At 41.2% G+C, this 23,351-nt stretch overlaps 1 protein-coding gene across 1 annotated transcript in view; it reads right to left on the bottom strand.

The window, feature by feature from the left end:
• The window catches only part of PPIL2 (peptidylprolyl isomerase like 2), a 122,998-nt gene that overhangs the window by 81,352 nt on the left and 18,295 nt on the right, over nucleotides 1–23,351 (bottom strand). Inside the window, exons 6-8 of the mRNA XM_039504387.1 lie at nucleotides 11,120–11,171; nucleotides 6,348–6,439; nucleotides 3,974–4,063 (exon numbers count right to left, since the gene is read on the bottom strand). Coding sequence (XP_039360321.1) covers nucleotides 3,974–4,063; nucleotides 6,348–6,439; nucleotides 11,120–11,171 — 234 coding nt within the window. The remainder of the gene's footprint in view (nucleotides 1–3,973; nucleotides 4,064–6,347; nucleotides 6,440–11,119; nucleotides 11,172–23,351) is intronic.

The following is a 23,351-nucleotide window of genomic DNA, read 5'->3' as shown; positions in this document are numbered from 1 at the left end:
TATATAGTTGAAAGTTTTCCAAAGAGACAACGTAGATAAGCCAGAGTTCCAGCTGCAAACTCTTCATGACAAAATTCAGTGATGGTCTTTGGCTAAGAAACAAAGCAAACTAGTGACAGGGCTTGCAAGGGTGAAGTCACTCACTGCCCAGGGTCATCTTGACACAGAGAATTTATAAGGAAGAAAGCCAAAGACCTTGGGCTTTTTTATAAAATGATTTACCAAAAGGAAACAGGTTTCAGAGTGGTAGCCCTGTTAGTCTGTATCAGCAAAAGCAATGAGAAGTCCTTGTGGCACCTTAGAGTTAGTCTCTAAGGCCTGGTCTACACTAGGGGGGGTGCGGTCAAACTAAGGTACGCAAGTTCAGCTACGCTAATAGCGTAGCTGAACTCGAACTACCTTAGTTCGAACTACTCACCCGTCCAGACGCCGCGGGATCGAAGTCCGCAGCTCCCCCGTCGACTCCGCCACCACCGTTCGCAGTGGTGGAGTTCCGGAGTCGACGGGAGCGCGTTCGGAGTTCGATATATCGCGTCTAGATGAGACACGATATATCGAACTCCAAGAAGTCGAACGCTACCCGCTGACCCGGGCGGGTAGTATAGACATAGCCTCAGGTGCCAAAAGGAAACAGTACATGGGAAATAATAATGAATTCACACATTTAAAAATAAAAACATGAGGATCATGACAAAACTCCCTGGAAATTCCTGCCTAAGAATGAAAAGTAACACACGGTATAGTTTCAAAACAGCATACAGGGATTCAGTTGCATGACTTCCATTGACCTGAATGAGAGTTACACAGCCAAGTCTCTGTGCACTGCTTTGATGATTGACCCCTTTGACACACTTCTGTATCCTCCAACACCTATACACAGTAGGTGTCCCTATGCTATTTCCCCAGTGCACCCCATTATGCTGGTATGTTGGAGGACACAAATGCTTCATTTCCTCATTGAATGTGAATCTCCAAGCTTTTCTTGTTTCCTGTCACAGCCTTTAATTCCTTTTCTTTGTTCACTTTTAAAATACCTTTTATATTTTGAGGCTGCAGAACCAAATGTGGTGAGACAGAGACAAATTTAGCCAGTGGTCTGCTGCATGCCTGAGCAGATAAACGTAGTTCATGGTGCATAGTCCAACAGGGAGATGTGAATTTACTGCATAGACTAAAATAGGGCTGGCATGTGCACCGATTTTGTGTTAAAAACCAACTCCTTTAGCCACTGAAAGCTGCTATACATAAACTGACTTTCATCCCAGTGACAATTCCCCCCCCGCCCCCCCCAATAGGAACATTTTGGGATGATGGCCTACACAATTTAGTTTTTAAAATAGAACAAATGTTGAGTGAGAAAAGCAAAACGTGTTTAAAATGATTGCATGCTGGTTTCTCAAAATGTGTTCAGCATTCCACTGACCCAAATTTCTCTTCTGTATTTCAGTGGTTTCGAGATAGATTTGAGGAAATAAAATAGATTACACCACACAATGGTGTAGTAGAAAGCATGAATTTGGGATGAGCGCATTTCTTAAGAGTAGCAATCCACACACATACTATGCAGGTCATCCTAGATGAGTTCATGGGTGGTGTCAAAAGTGCAATTTAACAACATGGCTATTATCTCCACATAGGAGGAGGTGGTGGTGGTGTAAATACGGCTGACTGGTCATTGGTACACAGCCTAATTCATTTAGGTTAATATATAAACTGCTGGAGATTGAGTGAGAAATACAACAACTTCTCAGAAGAGGCAGAAGTAAGATGCAAGTAAGTTCATATAATCCCCCTTGCAGGAACACAAAACTGTCATGCTAGTTTTTGGAAGATTTATGGATCTAAGGGAGCTTAGAAAGGAACATTTAAATACAGTAAATTTAGCTGAGTAGCAGAAAGCTGTTTTTATTAATATATTTAAGATATGAACCTATGGAACATGTTAAAATCCTAACATTTATTTAAATGACTGCAGATTTTAATCACTCTTTCAAAACTGTTTGGTTTTCTATAATGATGCTGCAAATACAATAGTCACTTACTGTCTTCTTACTATAGCAAAACCATTAGCATCTTGGCAGTTAGATTCAAATATCATCCTGTCAGAAGCTTTCAAACTTGAATCTGAGGAAAGTTGTGGGCCTTGCATTCACTGGGCTGAAATGTTTAATTTTGTAGTAGCCTGAACTGTCATAGAGCCAGAAGGATTGGGGGGCGGGGGAGAACAACTGTACACATGCTTTTCAGCACAGCAATACAAGAAGAAACAGCACACTTCTTCCCATGAACAAATAAATTTGAGGAAATTTTTCAGCTTAAATTTGCATTTATCAGCCTACCATTGGTGACAATTCTCTCATTCATAAGAGATATGCACTAATCTGTGACTCCAGTGGCATGATCCACCAATATAAAACAAATTTCTATCTTGCTGTAATGCAAGCTTAACAATCAAATAATTTTAAGGTTTAATATTTAAACTCATTTTATAGTAAATGTCTTTGTAAGTTAAGTGTCTATTACAGCAGATTAGAAAATAGTTTTACAGTCTCTTATTATGGGTTCCAGTACTAGTAAACTCATTAAAAAAACATAACCTTAGTCACACTTCACATTCAGAGAAAATAAAGACCTCGACTTCCTTTGTAAATGTACTAATTCTTTTTGAAGTTTTACATTTTATTTCTACCTAGAACATAGTTACATCTTTCTAGCTTTATAACTTTCTTTTAAAAAACAAAACAAAACCACATTCCCCTCACCCCCAGATTTTACAGGTAACAGACATAAGCAAAGCACATTCAGATGAAGATTTCTGCATTGCTGCCAGTTTTCCTCTAGATGCTGATACATTTTGAAAAACCTACTTTGCTGAGATTTGCATTTTTAAAAATCACCCCTAAAATAAAACAGTATTAATATAATTATTTTTTTCTTTTAAATAGCTGAAAATGTATATGTGGATTATTTTAATTTCTTATGACAACATGGTTCATGTATTATTGGCCATCTGACCAGCTAGTTAGACAAAGAAGTCTCTGGCCATCTATGCCTCCTTCTAGTTAACAAACAATTACAGTAGAGGCTGGCTAACTCCTACTGCAAATCTGATCATTCTTACAATAACCCAATGGTTTCATGCCACTTTTAAGCAAAGATTTAATAGCAAGGTCTCATAACTAACATTTCATTATGATTACACCACAGTACAATACATTTACTTGTAGAGTATAATGTGTTACATAATCACGTACACTTGTCAACACACAAAAACAGTGTATGTTTCTGATGCAGATTCATTGATTTTTTTTACCCAATGTGTACACTTACGCCACAAAATTACTAATCCACAAAATTCAGCAACCCACAATGGGCTTCCCTGCTAAATTAATTAATCATGATCTACTATGCCCTTGTCTACACTACCGCTTAAGTCAATGTAAGTTACATTGCTCAGGGGCGAAACCTCCTCCTGAGCGATGTAATTTACATCAACTTAACCTGGTGTCTACACCACCTTATGTTAGAGGGAGATGCTCTCCCATAGACATATCTTCTTCCTCTCATTGAAGTGGATTAATTACGTAGACAGGAGAGCGCTCTCCTATCTACTTATCGAGGCTTCATCAGACCCGCTAAATCGACACCACTGAGCCGATTGATCGCTGAAGTGCCAAATTAGCACCGTAATGAAGACAAACCCTATATGAAATGAAAAATAATCTGATTAAAGTTTCACTTCAACTCTGGTGAAAATTATATGGAATATCTAAAGCTTGCCATCTGGAGAACAAATGAAAGTGATGCGATTGTTACTCACTACAAAACACTGTTTCTCTAATCAGTTGTCATTTTACATTAGCAATGCAACAGAGAGTGGCCAGACTGCCTAATACTCTCCAACCCACTCCAAAAGAGGGTTTATTAAGAGGCATGAGACATAGAATAGAATAGAAAACAAGAGGAGGTTTACCTGCAGTGTCAGGATGTCCTGCCGAGTAAAGGGTTCATCTGTCAGGAGATCCTTGTAGCTTTTTGTTTTTATGTTCAGCTGCTCAACTGCCTAACAGCCAGGTGGAAAACAAGAAATTAAAATTAGAAATTATCTGCCAGGCAAACGGAAGACATCTCACACCCCTTATAAGTATACAGGATGACGTAAATAAATTAGAGACATTCACCTCCAATAGGTGATCACATTGTTTCACTGGGCTCCTTTACTGATTCTGGAAAACATATGTATTTCTTTCCTAACCATTTGACTCAACAATGTCTAATAAAAAAAAATCTTTTATTTAGGACTCTGTAGCTACATAGTTTGTTGCTACATGTTTTTCAGCCAAATTCCACATAAGAATTGAAAGAAAAGCACAAAAAGAAAATCCTGTCATCTGTTTTCTAGATTACAGTTAAAATGCACAGAACCACATTTTTATGTGTGGAGCAATATTAATCTCTGATTTAACAGGTGCAATGAAAGTGATTTACAAAATGGGCAGCAGTTTACAGTATGGTAGGAATCAACTCCAAAGAAACGCATTGTACTCCTCAACAAATAAAATGATCAAATCAGAATCATCACTACATGAAAGACACAGCTTTACTTACAAGGAAAGAAACAGGAGTGAGTATATAAGTGCCTTCTCCTACCCAGAACCAAAATTGGTAATATTTTTTCTGCTACTTTAAAAGTCTAGAAATGAATGTATGGCTTATATAACCTAGGGATAAATTACACTGGACAGAGTGATGTATAATGTGAGTAAATGCTGTGCAAGTTTCCCCACACATCTGCTCAGCTGAGCGTCTCTTTAACAGGGTATGCAAATTGTAGCAAAATGGGTAGCAGTTTTACTATATGCGCAAGCATCTATTAAGGATTAGGCTGCCAAGTCATTTTTACTTGTAATCGAAATAAAGCTAGTATCCATGTTTCCAGAAGAGAATAGCAAGTATTTTAACCCAGTCTCATCTGTTCACCTAATTGTTCACCTAAATCTGCAGATTTAAAAACGTACAATGCCATTTAGAACTGGGAGAACATATTGGAGTGGTTCTCTTGGGGGTGTGTGGGGGGGGGGAAGGGTTGGTGAATTTAGCCCCTTTTCTTGTTTGCAATTGTACAAACTGTTGTGTTTTTTTTGTTTGTTTTTTGAAATTTCAGTATTTTAAACAGTTGGATGTCTGTTTTGTGTGAACGAATTCCCACCTGTGGACTGTTCACAAATGTTCACTGCATGTATTTCTTACAACAATGGTTCTCAATCAGGGGTACACAGAGGTCTTCCAGAGGGTATATCAACTCATCTAGATATTTGCCTAGTTTTATAACAGGCTACATAAAAAGCCTAGCAAAGTCAATACAAACTAAAATTTAATACAGATAAAATGAAAAAGTAAGGAATTTTCCAGTACTAGTGTACTGTGACACTTTTGCATTTTTATGTCTGATTTTGTAAGCAAGTAGTTTTTAAGTTAGGTGAAAGTTAGGGTACGCAAGACAAATCAAACTCCTGAAAGGGGTACAGTAGTCTGGAAACGTTGAGACCCACTGTATTATAATACTGGATAGTCAAGCTGTGCACATGATCACACAAAGGTTTGAAACTGATTGTATGGCAAGGTCTGTATAAACAAACCTTTGCTCACACAAATGTTCACAAAACGTGAATAAAAAGTTGAGAAATGCAGTTCAAGTGAAGTTCTCAAATGTCCACTAATAAGTTATCTATTTTTTTCCAACTCCAGTTAAAATATTCTTGCTTACTGAAGAAGATTAGAAGCAGGCAATCTGCCCTTTGTGCATGGATATGTACTAGAAAGAACTCTTGTTGGGTTCACAGAAGATTTTTGTTCATTCAACTGAAAAATGTGTGACAGTGAATCAGGAGTTAAACATTCTGGCCTACAAATCTCTCTTGGGCTCAGCTACGTGCAGCTTACTCAAATGACAGGCTTTAAAAGTAATATGCATCTTAAATCATTCAGTCTGTCCATAAGGGGTGAAATCCATCCCTGTGAAAAGGCCAAAGGCCTCTGCTCCAATTCTGACCTATTTTGAAGACTTAAGTTGGACTTCAGTGGTGTATAGGCCTCTTGCTGGTTCCACCCTAATGGAGACAGCGTGGCTTAGGGCTGGGAACTAGGATTACCTGGGTTCTATTCCCCCTGCTGCTCCTAGTTTGCTGCATGACCTTAGGAAAGCCTCTTCACTTCTATGTGCCTCAGCTTCCCTGTCTGTAACACAGGGACAACACCTACCCACCTCTGTAAAGCTCTTTGAGAGCCTTGAACAAAAGATGCTACAAGTGTAAAACATTAACAGTGAAATGCAATGGAGGGCCTACCTCATAAGCAAATACATTTCCAGTCGTCTTGATAGCCACTATATGGGAGTTATTGGTGAAGACAGTGAAGAGCACTGGACAGTGGTATTTACCTGTGGGGGAGGAGAAAAACAAAAAAAACAAATTCTGCATGAGTTTCTTATGGTTGTTTAGACAAATGGAATGGTTGCTTTAGTTGTCTTTGCGAAGAATATTTACATTCTTTTTCATGTTCAGTGTACAATTAGCGGTCTTTTTAATTCATGCTTTGTTTCTCTAGTATTTGTGGGTGGATGAAGTAGAATGACACCTACAAGAATTATAAATCAAGAGAGAAAAATGGGACTTTGAAGTCTACCATCCAGTAGCCACCAACACAGTACATCACATAATGGGGTTGGTGTCTACTCAGTATCACAATATGAATATCGTAATAACCAAGACACTCTTGTTGAGTGTACCTTCTCACTACCCCCACCACCCTGTTTTCAGCATCCTTCTCAGGAACATATCTTGGTTTATATCCAGCAAAGGTGCAGATGAGATGGTGCCCTTTGCAGGTTCTGCTGGTAAGAAAAGGAAACACTTTGTATTCAATCTCAGTAAACAGAATTCCATTAAACTTAAGCACACACTTTTCAATAAAGAACCTGGCTTCAGCTCAAATTGAGCTGTAAATTTTCCTAAGAAGGTCAGCATAAATATTAAACACGTCTTACATAAAGAAAGTGATGAAAGCCAACAGATCAAGAAAATGTATGGATAAACTTAACAGAAAGCAATTAGAAGATGATTATTAATTCTTGATCAGTTTGCTAGATTGGGAATTCGGAAACAGTTTTGGCTCATTTGATTCTTTTCCTACTAATTACAATCTTATAAATCAAAAACAGCAGGGAGAACTGAATAAAGATAGCTCAAAGCACCACCAAGACAGGACAGAGAAGGTCCTACAGATATTCACCCACTAGTCACCAAGAGACAGTGCTCCAATCTCAGACTTGTAAAAGCAAGGATAAGAAATCTGGGGGATTTTTTTATTTATTAATCTACCCAAAACTCAAGGAAAGTTGTCCCCTTTGAGAATGTGTAAGCTTCAGAGGCAAATTTAGAAGGTGTTTTATGGCAGGGGCGTCAGTACTTTGTCCCATTGAGGGACACACAAGCAAGCTACCCAGAGCCTGAGGCCTGCCCCCAAGTTGCCTAAAATAAAGGAAACTACAGCTGCTTTAATCTTTAATACCGAGGAACACTCCATGAAGATAGTGCTCCATCTTGATCTGAATGGAAGGTGCTCAGATAAAGACAGAGCATTACATGGCTTTTCCTGTAATCGCGTCTCACCCCACTTTCTATATGAAAGAGGAGAACCGACACCTGGACATGTGTTAAAATCCCATGAGCCATGTTTTAAGAAATGCCTACTGTTAGGCAGAAATAAAGATCAATTCTCTTCCTTTCATATTGTAGCTAGCACCACCCAATGGGCTCTTCTTAAAAAAAGACTGTTTTGACAGTTCACTGCTACCGTAAGCTTGCCTTTGTTACTATTTGTACTGTATTAGTGCCTGTGCATCCCAGCTGTGGAGCAGGACCCCACTATGCTAGCACTGTACTAACACAGAACAAGAACATGATCCTTGCCTCACAGTGCTTCAGCCTGCTAGCACGGACTCTGGCACTTGCGCACCCATGATACAGCTAGCTACATATATCCCACAGTAGTGGTAAGTGCTTCCCCGTCCCCCCACCTCCATTCCACCAGTCTTGGCTAGCAGCCTGCACTTCAGTATACATTTGCCAGTTCACCCACAACCTCAGGAGAGAAGGGTTAACTGAAAGCGACTAGTCTTTCCCTTGCAGATGGCAAGGGCTCTCTCACCCATGGCAGCTCATGTAGTTCATGTACAATGAGTTGCTCTGACGAGAGAGCATTTCACAGACGCTGAGACTCTTTTCCTTTGAGTGTAACTGGTTCTGAGGAGCAACCCCATCGTATTTATTAGTGTCAGTTCCTGCTACCGTAAACAAAATCTGCATCCTGACCAGCAATGCCAGGAGTGAAATTGCAATCAGTGCACAGCAATAGGGCCCATGCACTAAGCATTGGTTACTGACTCTCCAAGCCACATGTAAACTCTTAGCAATATTCCCCAAAGCCATTACATGGTTAAAGCTGAGAATTTATTCCTCCTCCAAAAGAAGTGGCATTACTTTAGTTACAAATTTACACTCTAAAAAGTGAGGAAATTCTACTATACGGCTCCAACTCCAGCCTTAATGCCCCATAACCTCATGTTGTCCCTTCCGTACGCAGATCAGAGACCTCGCTTTGCTCTTACCACTTTCTCATTCAGAATGAAACACCTCCCATATTACCAGCCTCTCCAGCAACCATCCCCTACCTAAAAGCTTTAGTTGTCAATAGCCACAGCACACAAAATTTTCAAGAGATACTAGTGATTTACCTGAGACACCATATAAAGGGACCTGGTTGTCACGAAGTGCACTCTCTGAAAATCAGGCCCCTCTAGGGTATCTCAGGTTGGGCACCCAAACACTGAAGCACCCAAAATCATCAGTCATTTTTGAAAATCTGGGTACCTCTCTCCAACCTCTCTTTTTGGGGAAAATCAGAGGGTGGAGTCAAACAGGCTCCAGTATCCGACCTATTCCAGCATGCTGGACTTCTTACAGTCAGGCTGGGACATGGCATGGAAACGATTGTGGTGACAGTGATGGAGCACCTCAGATAGCCAGGGACAGAGACACATATACCTACTAGAAGGGGAGCTCTTCTTCATTACTTATTCTAAGGATGAAGAGCCTAACCCTATATCATATGCCTTTCTAGTTATACCCCTACTTCTGATGTATGATGCACATTATTATATACCCTGGACCCCTGAGAATGTTCTAATCTTTGCCTGTACAAGTGAATTCATCTGAAAAAGGTTAAAGAATTACAATATTCATAACAAGGTTTAGAAACAACCTAAGCATGTCTCATGTACATTGCCCATGGAGGAATGCATTCATTTCAAGGATGACTTTTTGAAAGCAATTCTACTGAACTATGGGAGAGCAAAAAATGGTGAGAATGCCTCTAAAAACACACTTTTTTCCCCACACTACTTTTCGGCCTGCAATTCTTGTAATATTTAAATTAAAAATTCACCTTTGGGTTGAGATTAAACATAAAATATTGCAGCCCAAAGGACACTGTTTTGCAAAAAGTTGTAAGTGGAGAAAAATAAGAGTTCATAATGAAATGGCTCCTTTATACTTAAGAGTCTCTATTATGACTCCTTAATAGTCTAAACTTGTCATTTTAGTTGAGCTAGTCCCACTCGAGTTAACGGCAGCTGTATAGCAAAATGCCCAGAATTGTGAGCTGAAAATATAATGGCCAAAACGTGACCTCCATTTTAGGGTGTCCAACTTGAGATCCCCAAACGCTGCCTGATTTTCAGAAAGTACTGAGCTGGAGCTATAGTAAGTTGTGCACCCAAAAATTGCTATTAGTTTTTTAAAACCTTTATCAATTTGCTGATGTTTTACCGATTATGACAATGTTTTAAAGGCATTAAGATTTGTCATTTGAATGCAAAACTCTGAAGAAATCTGTTATCAATCATAGAACTCTTATGACAGACGGTGTGGTCTCGTGGATTTAGCGAAAGACTTAGGAGCTAGAAACTTTTAAATTCTAATCCCATCTCCAACACCTAGAGCCCTTGTTGCCTACATTTTCCCCTCAGTAAAGAGATGATGATCATTGTCTGCTTCACAGAGGTTTCATAAATTAATGGCTGTAAAGTTATCAGAACGTATAACATTCAAAGTATTTTATATAAAACTATAATTTTCTCCCTTATATTATTGGTGGTCCTGGATTGATCCTTACTTTTACATCTTTAAGCCAGCAGAAGCATAACCACAGGCTCTTCTCTAACAGGTTGTTATTCAGAAAATGCCATGAACAGGTTCCTCAGAAAACAATTATCTTGAGTTGCCAAATGAGTTACTGAGCATTTTGCCCCCAATTTTACCAGTGTCTTCAAAATGGAGTTCAAATCATGGAGGATTGATAAGGAGGATCAGTGAAGTCTGCTGAGTCACAACACCCCATGGACTTACAATGAGCTCCATCAACTTCTATACGAGAGTCTCCCTTTCCCACAATGTTAGTATATCTTAGCAAAGGCAGCATCTCCCTTTCCCTTGGTCTTTTAAAAACCAGACACAATTCCACTGAATTGATTGGGAAGCTGGGGAATAACTAGCATGAGAAAATTAACATTTTCCAGGCTAATGTGCTTCTAATTCTGCTGTGACGTAACACTGCAACATTAAAGACGACTTTATTCTTTTATATTCTGTTGCACATTATCTCAGGATAATGAAGTAAGCCAGAGTGAAGGGTTAAGGTACAGGCTCAGTTTCCTGTAGTAAATTGGCTATAGTAGTTGCGGGTATCAGCTAAAGATAACACACCATGTAATTTCACCCTTCCAGAAACTCTAACTCTCATCATGTAGTACCTTACTCGGTAAGCAGTCACAGAACAAAATGGGATTACTTTCAGAAACAGAAACTACTCAATGTAAGGGTGGCAGAAATGGGGCCTTAATGAAGAACATATTGATTCCAACGATCAGTGACAGAGCTCAAAAATAAAATTATGATCCTACATGGAAGGTAACAAGTTACTGTAGTACATGAACCTACAGCTGTAAGAGAATCCTAGTTTGTAAAAGTGTTCAGAAAAAATAAAGACTGCACCAACTCACCTTCATTGTTTTTAGCGAAGTTTAGCTTGACAAGAGATTTGGCATCTAGTTTCTAAGGGATACAATAAAATATGGAAAAATTAATCACTGCTAACACTGACCTCAGAAATAAAATAACACCCTGGCATTAATTAAGCCTGTTATTACACTGATTGCATCATCATCAATAATAAACCACCTGTTATTTTATCACAGTAACTCTGGAAATGAAAGGGGACAGAGCCAACCCCAAAAATCATATTTATGGAATTTGAGAACAGGGAAACACATTACAGTATTGTAGCTTGATACAGTATTGTCATAATACCAATGTAATAAACCTGAGATTAAATAGTTCAACTTATACTTTGCCTCAGCACAAATTAAAAAGGGGGTTAGCATGAAAAGATGAGAGGCAATAACTTGCAGCAAATACATTATATTGAAAGCTATTCTTGATGATTAAAAGTGACAATTCTGAAAGGCATTTCTGCCAGAGTGCGTAAAGGAAGCAAACTATTTTTGCAATTACATTTATTGTCATCGTTTATCTTTTGCTTTAACAGACTATACGTCAGCCCACATACTAACTAGCAAAACATCAGAAGTAATGAAGAATGGTGATGTGAACTCTCAGGAAAAACTTACATTTTTGGTCATTAAGAATTTTTAATACCGCTGATACCGTAGCAAGGGTTCCATGGATTTTATGGCTGAGAATTAGAGTTAAGGGAAAGATTAAGTTGGCCTGCTAGAACTGATTACATTACTTTTACTTTTTTTTAACATCACCTGCCAGGGAGTCCCTCAGGCCCTGATCCTGCAATTTGATCTGTGAAGGCAGCAAAGTCCTACTGAAATCAACAGGACTCTGCATGGGCATAGGGATCCTCCGGCGCAGAGAACCATTTATTTCAATAGGGCAGAAGTGAGTGTTTGATCATCAGACCTTAGTACCCAATCCTGTAGCTGAGTGCCTTCCTCTTTCAGGTGCAGTGCACCCTCAACTACCATTGAATGGCCTGAGGGCACCTCGTAGGATCAGGCCCTTACAACCCTAAGAATTTGGGTAAGAATGGCTATTGGTAATGCAAGTAAAACTAAAACGGCCACCTCCCGAAACTTGCAGAGTGTCAAGCCTACCAATACAATGCATCATGATGGACCACAGGTTTGTAAGCTAAGTCAGGACCTCAGAAATAATAATAAATAATAAATGCCTAGTTTGAGAAACATACAGGCTGTCAGAAAAATTGAGTCACTGCCAGATTTCCTGCTAGGAGCTGCTACAACAAAGGCCTTTTAAAAGACAACTAGTCCTGCTTTCAGACAATCAATTAATCAACAAATAAAGGAGGCAGGGAGCTATATTCCTCCTTGTATCCCTAGACAGGTCTCTACTCGTTACTGTTTGTACATCTTTATAAGCTTTGTGCAGAGACTTGTTGGCTCAATTTTGATGGCGTATAGTGGTTACATAAAAAGTCACATGACCATTCCCCCCCCCCCAAACTCAAGACTTATGTTCCTTGATCAGAAAACTACAAGATATGACAGCTGGCTCATTCTTCTATAACAGCTGGGCTCTTTTTTTTTTATTTAATACTAGGCTGCCTCTCAAATTGTTTTGTCAAGTCACAGCATTAATTAGCTGCCACAAAAAGATAACCATCTGCCTAGTTTCCTAGCAAGACCAACAAGGGAAAAGATGGGAGAGGGAATGAACATGCTAGTTTGTTAGCGTTGTCTCCGGCCCAGTAATTGGAGGATGCAAATCCAATATGGTGGTTCACATGCTGTGGTTCGCAGGCAAGACAGACATCATCTGCAGGAAGGCATAGTAATGGCAATGGCAAAGACTGCACGTCCAATCTAAAGTAGGATTTCTTACTAGGAAAAAAAAATATTGAGGAAATGGAGGGGGCTTTACAGAGCGGACAATGTAAACTGACGTGTTTGGATGGCTTTGTCCTGCCTAGAGATATTACTGCAAAACAGATCCACAAATACATGCTCAACAAAACAGCCCAAATATTAAATCCACGGATGCACTCCTTTTTAGAGACACCACCTCTTGAAATACTGAAAAAATCTCAGTTACAAACAGTTTAAAGAAGACCTAGAACGAGATGCCGTCTCCCTCTGCTCTCAAAAGAGGAGAGCAGGCCATCTGTGAACAAAGCAAGGAGCTGCTGCAGCTCAAAGAGAGACAGTCCTCAGACAGAGACACTAGCCATGATTTAGGATCCAAACTGTTGTACTCAACTGCATTTTCTGCAGTATTTTAGTCTGCTTCCAGCTAGAGTCGATCAGCACTAGCACAAGTTGTAGCACATTATTTTATTAGTCAAGATGTATTATGTCCTTAGAAGCACTATCATGGCCTCAGGCTCCTATCCAGTATCCTAGGAGACAGTACAGTGCCACAGGTCCCATCTTTTGGATGAGAGCGAGTAAACAATTTATTTCTTGATAAAGGTTGCTCATGTTGCAAGGCCTAATGTCAGCATGCAAAAATAATATGGGACAACACCTCACTACTGATTGCATTCCCAGGTAATGGCTCCATTTGTAATATGAAGACAAAAAGATGTGACTGATTGAATGCAGCCAACTGATCAGTTTGTGCTACATTACAAAGAAATCTCAGAATCAGGAAGAGGCTAATTCACACTCATGTTATACATTAACCACACAAAGAGTACATTAAGAGAATACTGTTACAGTAGGCAAGTCAAGCTCTCAAGACAATGCCAAAATTAAGCTTGCTCATTAACTGGTTCTCAGTTCCAGTCTCCTCCCTACAAGATTCCTCATCCGATTTCAGTTCCCCACTCCACCTACTGGCTTCTACTCCTAGTTTCTTTGCCCAATCATTCCCAGTTTCCCTGCAGACCGACTCCCAGTCTTGGTTTCCCCTACCTACTCCCGCCAGACTTCAGTCCCAGTGACTGCCCCTCATACTCCTTGTCCCAGTCTGCTCTAACCACAGGACCAGATCTTGTCTCTTCTACATTCAAATCAGGTAGCTTCCTCCTCCACACTGCCCGGGGCGCAGCAGGGGAGGCACTGGAAGCACAGAAGAGAGTCCCCCTGCTCTCAGTTGAGATGCCAGCACCCGATGCAGCCTACAGCAACCGAGACCAGAAATTTCAGAGGAAGTCTGGCTCAGCTCTGTGCTGGAGCACGTGCAGCACAGACAGAATCTTCAGGAAATTCAGCCCCTAAAATCTACGGAGTCTCTGGCCTGGTCTACACTAAGCGTTTAAACCGGTTTTAGGAGCGTAAAACCGATTTAACGCCACACCCGTCCACACTGAGAGGCCCTTTATATTGATATAAAGGGCTCTTTAAATCGATTTCTGTACTCCTCCCTAACGAGAGGAGTAGCGCTAGTATCGGAATTACCATATCGGATTAGGGTTAGTGTGGCCGCAGATCGACGGTATTGGCCTCCGGGCGGTATCCCACAGTGCACCACTGACCGCTCTGGACAGCAATCTGAACTTGGATGCAGTGGCCAGGTAGACAGGAAAAGCCCCGCGAACTTTTGAATATTTCCTGTTTGCCCAGCGTGGAGCTCCGATCAGCACGTCTGGTGATGCAGTTAAAAATCAAAATAAAGAAAGAGCTCCAGCATGGACCATGCGGATGTGATTGCTGTAAGGGCAGGCAAATCTGTTCTATCAGCGCTCCGTTACAGAAGACGAAATTCAAAATTATTTTAAAAAAATCTCCAGACAGACGCCATAGCAGGGACTCAGCGCACTGCTGCGTGACAAGCGTAACGGAAAGCCAAAGAATCAAATGGACGCTCATGGACTGGAGGACTCAAGCTATCCCACAGTTCCTGTAGTCTCCGAAAAGCATTTGCATTCTTGGCTGAGCTCCATTATCTTCTAGGGTCAAACACAGTGTCCGCGGTGGGTCAGGGCATAGCTCGGCAATTTACGCACCCCCCCACCCACCCCCAGAAGTGAAAGGGAAAACAATCCTCTCTTGACTCTTTTACATGTCACCCTATCTTTACTGAATGCTGCAGATAGACACGATGCTGCAGCACTCAACACCAACATTCTTGCTCCCCCCCACCATGGGTGGCTGATGGTACAATAAGGCTGATATCCATCGTTATCATCAGCCTATTGGCACATGGGGCAGTGCAAAAAGACTAGTAATCATGCTGACTAGCATCAGTTAGGTCGATCAAGGGCGCCTGCTCCTAATTTTTCCTGGTAGATAGTGCAGTATGGCTGGTAACCATCTTCATCATAGCAACAGGGGGCTGAGCTCCATCAGCCCCCACCCTTCATGTGTAAAGAAAAGATTCAATTGCCCCTGGACTAGCAGCGGGATGCTGGGCTCCTCTCCTCCACACTGCTTAATGTCCTGTCTGGACTATCATAGCAGCTGGAGGCTGCCTTCCACTCATTTCTCACTAACAAGTCACTGTGTCTTATTCCTGCATTCTTTATTACTTCATCACACAAGTGGGGGGACAATGCTATGGTAGCCCAGGAAGGCTGGGGGAAGAACGGAATCAACAGGTGGGGTTGTTGCAGGAGCACCCCCTGTGAATAGCATACAGCTCATAATTTCTGCAGGATCTGACACAGAGCAGCTGTGCTCTCTGGTTCTATGATACAGTGGTTCTCTAGTACACTTGCCCATATTCTAGGCAGGACTGATTCTATTTTTAGATACCAAAAAGGAGGGATTGACTCAGGGAGTCATTCCCAATTTTGGCTTTTGTGTCCCTGGCTGATCTCAGCCAGGGGCACTTATGACAGCAGCAAATGGTGCAGTGCAAAAGGACTGGTAACCATGGTCATCTTATTACCAATTTATGGTATGGTAGATGGTACAGTATGGCTGGTAACCATCTCTGCTGTCATGCAAAAGCAAAAGCATGCTGCTGTGTAGCGCTGCTGAATCGCCTCTGTCAGCGGCATCTAGTACACATACGGTGACAGTCACAAAAGGCAAAACAGGCTCCATGGTTGCCAGGCTATGGCATCTGCCAGGGCAATCCAGGGAAAAAAGGCGCGAAATGCTTGTCTGCCATTGCTTTCCCAGAGGAAGGAGTGACTGACGGCATTTACCCAGAACCACCCACGACAATGATTTTTGCCCCATCAGGCACTGGGATCTCAACCCGGAAATTCCAAGGGGCGGGGGAGGCTGCGGGAACTATGGGATAGCTACGGAATAGCTACCCACAGTGCAACGCTCCAGAAATCGACGCTAGCCTCGGACCGTGGACGCAGACCACCGATTTAATGTGTTTAGTGTGGCCGCGCGCACTCGATTAAATACAATCTGTTTTGCTAAACCGGTTTATGTAAATTCGGAATAATCCCGTAGTGTAGACGTACCCTCTATGGAGCACGCTCAAACTGCAATTTTGCAAAGGCTTACAATTTGGCCAAATTTGGGTGGCTTTTCATCGGGAAGGCAAAAGGCACATCCTTGATACAAAGGCCACCCTCTGGCAAATGTCAAGTCCCTGCTCCAAAGCCTAGGGGCAGTGCAGTTGTCCAAAGAAAAAGTCACCAGAATTTTTTTTATTTTATTTTAAACAAACAAAAAAAAACACACTCAGGATCAAAACAACATTTTCTCCTAATTTCTTGGAATCAGTGAGCCCATTTTGGCTGAAGCACTCACAAAATAAAATTCAGCCTGAGGCAAATACCTGGCAGGGAAAATTTCAACCCAAATTATTAAAGTTTGGTAAAGTTATAAACAATTGTAAAAAAGGGTCTTGTAATGGGGTCAGTATTGGGGCTGCTGGCCAGCCCCAGGGGGTCAGGGTCTGGGCTGCTGCCCAACCAGGTCCAGGGTCGAGGCTGCCACCTGGCCCCCCACCCAGGGCTCCACTCCTGACCCCTCTCTGTGGAGGGGTCTCCGGGTGGGAGGCGCTGGGCACAGGGGTCTGTGTGGGGGCACTGTGGTTCTCAACCGGTGGCCCAGGTAACACATTCTGGGCTGCATAAGGCAGCCCATAACGATAAACAGGTTAAGAACCACTGATCTAGCACCAGTGGAAGAACTCTTCCCCTCCACACACACACACACCTCTCACTCTGTCTCAAATAAAGCAATACAAGAGTTCAGACAGGTGCGTCTGAGTATAGAGGAACCAACTGGGATTACCATCTAGGGTCTGTTAATCATTGTTAGCACAGATAGTGTTTCACCTTTCTCAAAACTATAGAAATCAGCTTTTTTTTAAAATGCCTAAAGTGTACATTGTGCTTGGCCGCTCCTTATACCTGTACAAGTGGTATATGATCCCTTAAAATGTGGGGCCAGTGCAATGCAGCAGTATGAGAAATCCAGAACAAAGAAGTGTGCTTGGCATTCCACTGACCAGTCTAGTGGAGTTCAGGCATTTCAGAGGTTATGTCTACACAGCATTTTGGACTGAGCAGGAGCAAGCCTCCCAGCCCAGTTGACAGATTCAGCCTAGCAGGGCTTATGCTAGTGCTCTAAAAATAGCTGAATAGAGAGTGCTTTGAAGTTGCTGCTTGGGCTGGAGCTCGGGCTCTGAATCCTACCCGCATCCTTAGGCTTCAGAACCCAAGCACCAGTTCAAACTACAACTTCAAAGTGCTGCCTACACAGCGATTGATTGTTAGAATGCTAGTGCAAGCCCCACTAGCCTGAGTCTGTCAACCCAGGCTCAGAGGCTCACGCCACAATGCTGTGTAGACATATCTTAAGGGTGCACCTACCCTTCAATAAAAGACCTGCTGCACGGCAGGTGGCCCGGTGGCAGCTGGCCCGGGCTCGCAGGGCTTGGGCTGCAGGGTGAAACTTTGCAGTGTAGATGTTCGGGGTTGGGCTGGAGCCCAAGCCTGAACCCTCCCCGTGAGGGTCTCAGAACTGGGGGGTGCAGCCTGAGCACCTACACTGCAATTCTCAGCCCCACAGCACAAGCCATGCGAGGATGAGTTAATTGCCTCGGGCTCTGAAACTCAGTAGGGGGGGGGTGTCTGTTATTGCAATGTAGATATACCCTAAGAGGTGTGTCACAGAGGCTCAGGTGACAATGGCTTTGCACGCAAGTGTTGCCTGCTGTCTGAGCCATGAAGCAACTTCCTGTTACTCGCAGGAGGTATTTGTACTCACTGTTTAGATTTAGAAGGTGGGGAGAAGACAAGGCTGTAAACAGACATATACAGGAGGGCTGGGGTTATGTTGTGGGCAAAACAGCAGGTTTTTGTTTTCAAAAGTCTATTAACAAATCTTTCCTTTTCCCTCTAAATGTAGCAAAGGCCTAGCTCGTTACACAAAGCAGGCTTTTCAAACCTCAAAGCTTGAAAGCTCTGGATCCTTAAGGCAGGCAAATGGTCCCCACTGCCTAAAATGGGGTTTCTTGCCTGAGAAAGCGTTTGTGGGATCTGGTCCTCTGTTTATAAACTGTGAGCAAGGAAAAGTTATGGAGGGAAGTCCTGCCAGCAAGGCAGTATTTCCAGTGTGTTGGCTTTTTTAAGTTCTGCATGTGTCACACTGAAAAGTATGAAAGAACATTCTATTTGGACCCCATAGCATATTTTCTGAATTTTTAGTTCTCATAATTTTTATTTTATTTGAAAACAGGATAGTCTTTCATAAGGGTTAAATGTGCTCCTGTTATACTTATTCAGCACCAAAAGTCAAAGCCTTCTATTTTCGATAGGACAATTTTTTGCTGTGGAAATGATCATTATGCCACAAGCAGAGAACTTAGACTTCAGATGGAGAAGCTGAAGCAAGAACAGATGAGTTCTCAAAGGGGGAAAAATACTTGTTTTTCATGCATATCTTATCAGTAATAAAGCACACGAGAGAACCAAAGTGCAAAATATAAGGTGGAAAAGCAAAATTGTTTCTAAAACTAATAGTCTTCAAAAATTACTGTCAAGTCTCAAAAAGAACAGGAGTACTTGTGGCACCATAAAGACTAACAAATTTATTGTAGCATGAGCAAGTCTCAGTAACTCTTCAATGAAAATAGAATTCAGGAAAGAAAAAGCAAAGTTTAATAAAAAGGCACAGGTTTGAAATTTTAAATTTATCACCAAATCTCACAACCAAGATTACATTTATGCCATAAACATTTTCCCAGGCAGAAATAAAAGCTAGTATTCTTTTAAAGATACAATTATATATTAGTACTGGAAAGCAGGGTTAAGACACCATGTCAGCTGTTAAACAATGAGGATTGGAAAAACTATCTGAGCTTTCCCCTCAGCAGATTCTCTCCCTTTTTGAGACACGCTTCCAACAAAAAGCAACAGAGTCCTGTGGCACCTTATAGACTAACAAATGTATTGGAGCATAATCTTTCGTGGGTGAATACCCACTTCGTCAGATTCATTGCTTCCAACAAAGCCAGTCAGGCTACTTTTGGCCATGACCTACTTTCTAGCAAGCATTAACAAGCCCCACCACAGAGTTTTCTCTAGTCTGTCAGCTGACACAATCCATTCCTCCCGGGAAGTGGAAGGGCAGCTTTTGGATGAAGCATGCTGATTGTTTAAAATTAAATCACCCTTTGTCACTGATGCATGTGAATCGTGAAGATATGACCTATAATCCCTGCACATCAATTAGTTACACACTCTGAATCCCTTTGGTCCGTGTCAACATGTTCATCATTCCCCTGTTAAAGACTTGTTGCTAATGAGATTTTGACTCTGCTGGGTATATACCAGTCTGAAAAACAATCAAAACAGACTCACTTTGTTCTTCAGCCTCTCATGGATAGTGATGGTGGGGAGCAGCAAGAGTTTTATTTACTAAATGCAGAGCTTTCCAGATTCCTTAACTGAGTTAATGTTAAAAAATGTTAGTCACCTATTAATCTACCTAATAGCCTATGGCAGTAAGGGACAAAAACAGAGAGTGATGCCATCAAGGATAAAAATCTCTGCAAATTCAACTCTGATGGCAAGGTCACTAAGGAGTCAGAAGCATCAGACCCTGAACTGGCCAGCCACAGAAATCCTGTAGCATAATGGACAAGGTGCAGTAGTGAAGAGACTTGGGCACTACTGTAGGCTGAGAATCACCAGAATGGGATACTGGAGATGGGGTGGGAGGAGAGAAACAGGTACAAAAGATAAAAATGGATTTGTGTCTTACGTACCCGTTGCTGAATTTCTGCCTGCATCTTTATACACACTTCAGGTTCTTTTAGAGATCACAAACCTATTGTTCTTAGTTTCCCATCTTTGAACTTCGAGAAGCAACCACACCACTTTTCCAGTCACTGGACATTCAAGAAAAATGCAGATGATGTTTTGCTTGGCTGTTTCAGTTTTAATTGCAGAGCAGCAGGCATACTGAGTACTACTTAACATTTTAAAGTGAATTTAATGCTGGTGAAAGGTGCCACATTGACAGCCTTGGAGACAAAGTCTTTAGTGAGCACACACAACAGATATGCTGTGGGAAACAGAAGTGCACGCCTAACCCCAGTTAAGATTGACCAGTATGCCTCAATGCTGCCTTGTAGGCACCTGGTCTAGAAGTAAGAAGATAATTCAGTCTCCAGACCCATTCAAGCTACAGCTACTCAGCAGAGACTCCTGGTGTGACTGCCAGCTATGACAGTATTTTAATCACATGGACAATTGTCCACTCAGAGCTAGACCAATACCATCAATTCATTTCCACAGGTCAAACAACAGCCTTTAGTTGATAACGACTTTCATTCACTACAAAGTAGTTCCAGATTTGGGCTGGCGGCTCGGAAGTGAAAAGGGGCATCTCTCATTAGCCACTTCCAGGTCATCAAGTCCCAACAGTAAATATTTAATTAAACTGACACTCCACCTTAATCAGAGACCTGCCTTTAGGATTGCAGAGATTTGCTTGACTCGCAGAATCTGGCAACAGCACTGCCATAACAAAGGGAATGTTAATAAAAGATGTATGGAAAGAGAATGAACAGGACAATAGAACCTCAGAGTTACAAACACCTTGGGAATGGAGGTTGTTCGTAACTCTGAAACGTTCATAATTCTCAACAAAATGTTACAGTTCTTCTTTCATAAGTTTACAACTGACATTGACTTCCGACAGCTTTGAAACTTTACTATGCAGAAGAAAAATGCTACTTTTCCTTTATTTTTTTTTTAGTAATTTACATTTAACACAGTAATGTACTGTATTTGCTTTTTTTTTTGGTCTCTGCTGCTGCCTGATTGCATACTTCAGGTTCCAATGAGGTGTGTGGTTGACTGGTCAGTTCGTAACTCTGGTGTTCATAACTATGAGGTTCTACTGTACAATATTAGACCTGCAATTTTAATGCAGTCTGAGATCTTCTATCAACCCAGACACAAAGTATCCACAGCCAAATCTAACAGTTTATGGAAAATACAGAGAAAGAGAAGTACTGAAAAGCCTGAAGTCTCAAATTTTAGTGAAGTCTGGACAAGAGAAGATCCGTAGGGAGCCTCATACTGAATCTCATCTAAGACTACAACGTTTCACGACTTCCAAGTGTCACAAACACAAAAATGCATCTAATGTACCCCATCTTCCACCAAAATAAGAAGTGGAGGGGAAAAAAGACCATCTGTTCAGTCTGTAAAATCTAAATTCAAATACTTATTTGCTCTAGGAGAATAATGGAGTAGGAGTGTGAGTGTGTCCAGAGCCATCTACTGAATACCAAAACTACCTGTCATTCCCCAGATCCAGAGGACCAGGAAGGTACAGCAGCTTAATCAGCACCTTGCTGTGGTTTTTTAAATTAGCCTCCCTGTTCATTGTAAATTTAAATAATAAAGTGTTTTTCAGAGTTTTACCTTTTGGCTGCATCACAAGGAACCAAATATGACTCTTTAAAATAGATACACTCAGGCAAGCTACAGGTGTGCCACCACCTGTAATATGCATACCTAGAGAAAGGAAAAACAACCTACAGGTAACTGATCTATGTCCATTATGAGAAGTGAGAGTGGGGAGGAAAGATGGGGGAGGGGGAGAAAAACTATATATATTTAATAAAAAAAGAAGACAACAATTTTCCAGATAAGGACCTAGCCTACTAAGCCTGGTAACCAAGTGATCTTATCACTGTCACCTTCATTCCCTCTATCCTCCTGCTCCTTATATTAATTTTCTTTATGACCATAACTATTTATGACATGTCAAATGTAGATTGTTCTTTGGGTACGATCCATGTCTGAACATGTTTCTGTGGGTGCTTGGCAAACTTGTGAGCATTAGCCAAATAAAATATTAATAGTTTTACTGTACACAAAAAGGTGATCTTTTGGCACAAATTTAAGAAGAGTAAATAACGGGAAGCTAAAAGGAATGATCAAACCTTTCATCTTAATACCTACAAATCTTTTAAACAATGCCTTCAACTGCAGCAGTGAAGTCCCCAGAAGCCAAGGTAAGGGGCTGACAGGGAATTCAACACATCCATTCAAAGTGTGCAGGTCACATCTTTTTTGTTTATTTAAAGTACAGAGAATGATACATGGAGCAAGATTAACAGGGATTCAGTGCAAAAAAGTTGTTATAGTTTTTAATACCTTTGCTCAACCATGAAAAGTTGCAAATCACTATTTTTAACACTATCACAAATAGTGATAAACTATCTTTCCCAAACGTGAAGAGCAGTTCTGTGTAGCTCAAAAGCCTGTCTCTTTCACCAAAAGAAGTTGGTCCAATAGAAGATATTACTTCTCCATCTTCTCAGCTACAGTTTATTTTGTGTTTGTACAGCACCTAGCGTAATGCTGGTCCCCCAGACACTGACAGTTAAATATTTATTTGTATTGTGGTAATCTTGCAGTACCTTTCCCTTAGGGAATTTTTTTTCCCCCCAGAAATGTTCAATTTGGTATAAATTTTGAAGCAATTTCTATTAGCTCTGTTTTAACACTAAAATCTCAAGGCATTTTGTGGCAGTTCAGTTAAGTCTCTTACTGGTATCTTATATGGCACAAACATCAGATATTCGGGGATCAAGACAACCAGAGGCAGGGTTAATTCATCCAAAATAATTCCTTAACAGTTGAAGATTTCCTTGTACATTATGATCCTTGTTGATGCTTTTCTAGAGCCACATTTCAGCTCAGTTTCCCCTGAAGTTGTGATACATGGCATGCGTTACAAAAGGACTAAGAATAAAGTGGGAGAGCGTGCTTTATGGGGACCGCCTGCTGTTCCAATGAACATAGCAGGGGTCCCGACACTACTCCGAGATGATGTGCATGGACATGCTAGCAAAATTAAAGCT

The sequence above is a fragment of the Mauremys reevesii genome, linkage group 18 (assembly GCF_016161935.1).
Source record: "Mauremys reevesii isolate NIE-2019 linkage group 18, ASM1616193v1, whole genome shotgun sequence".
NCBI lineage: Eukaryota > Metazoa > Chordata > Testudines > Geoemydidae > Mauremys > Mauremys reevesii.
Note: the sequence above shows the minus strand (reverse complement) of the source record. Positions and strands in the feature narration are given on the sequence as shown.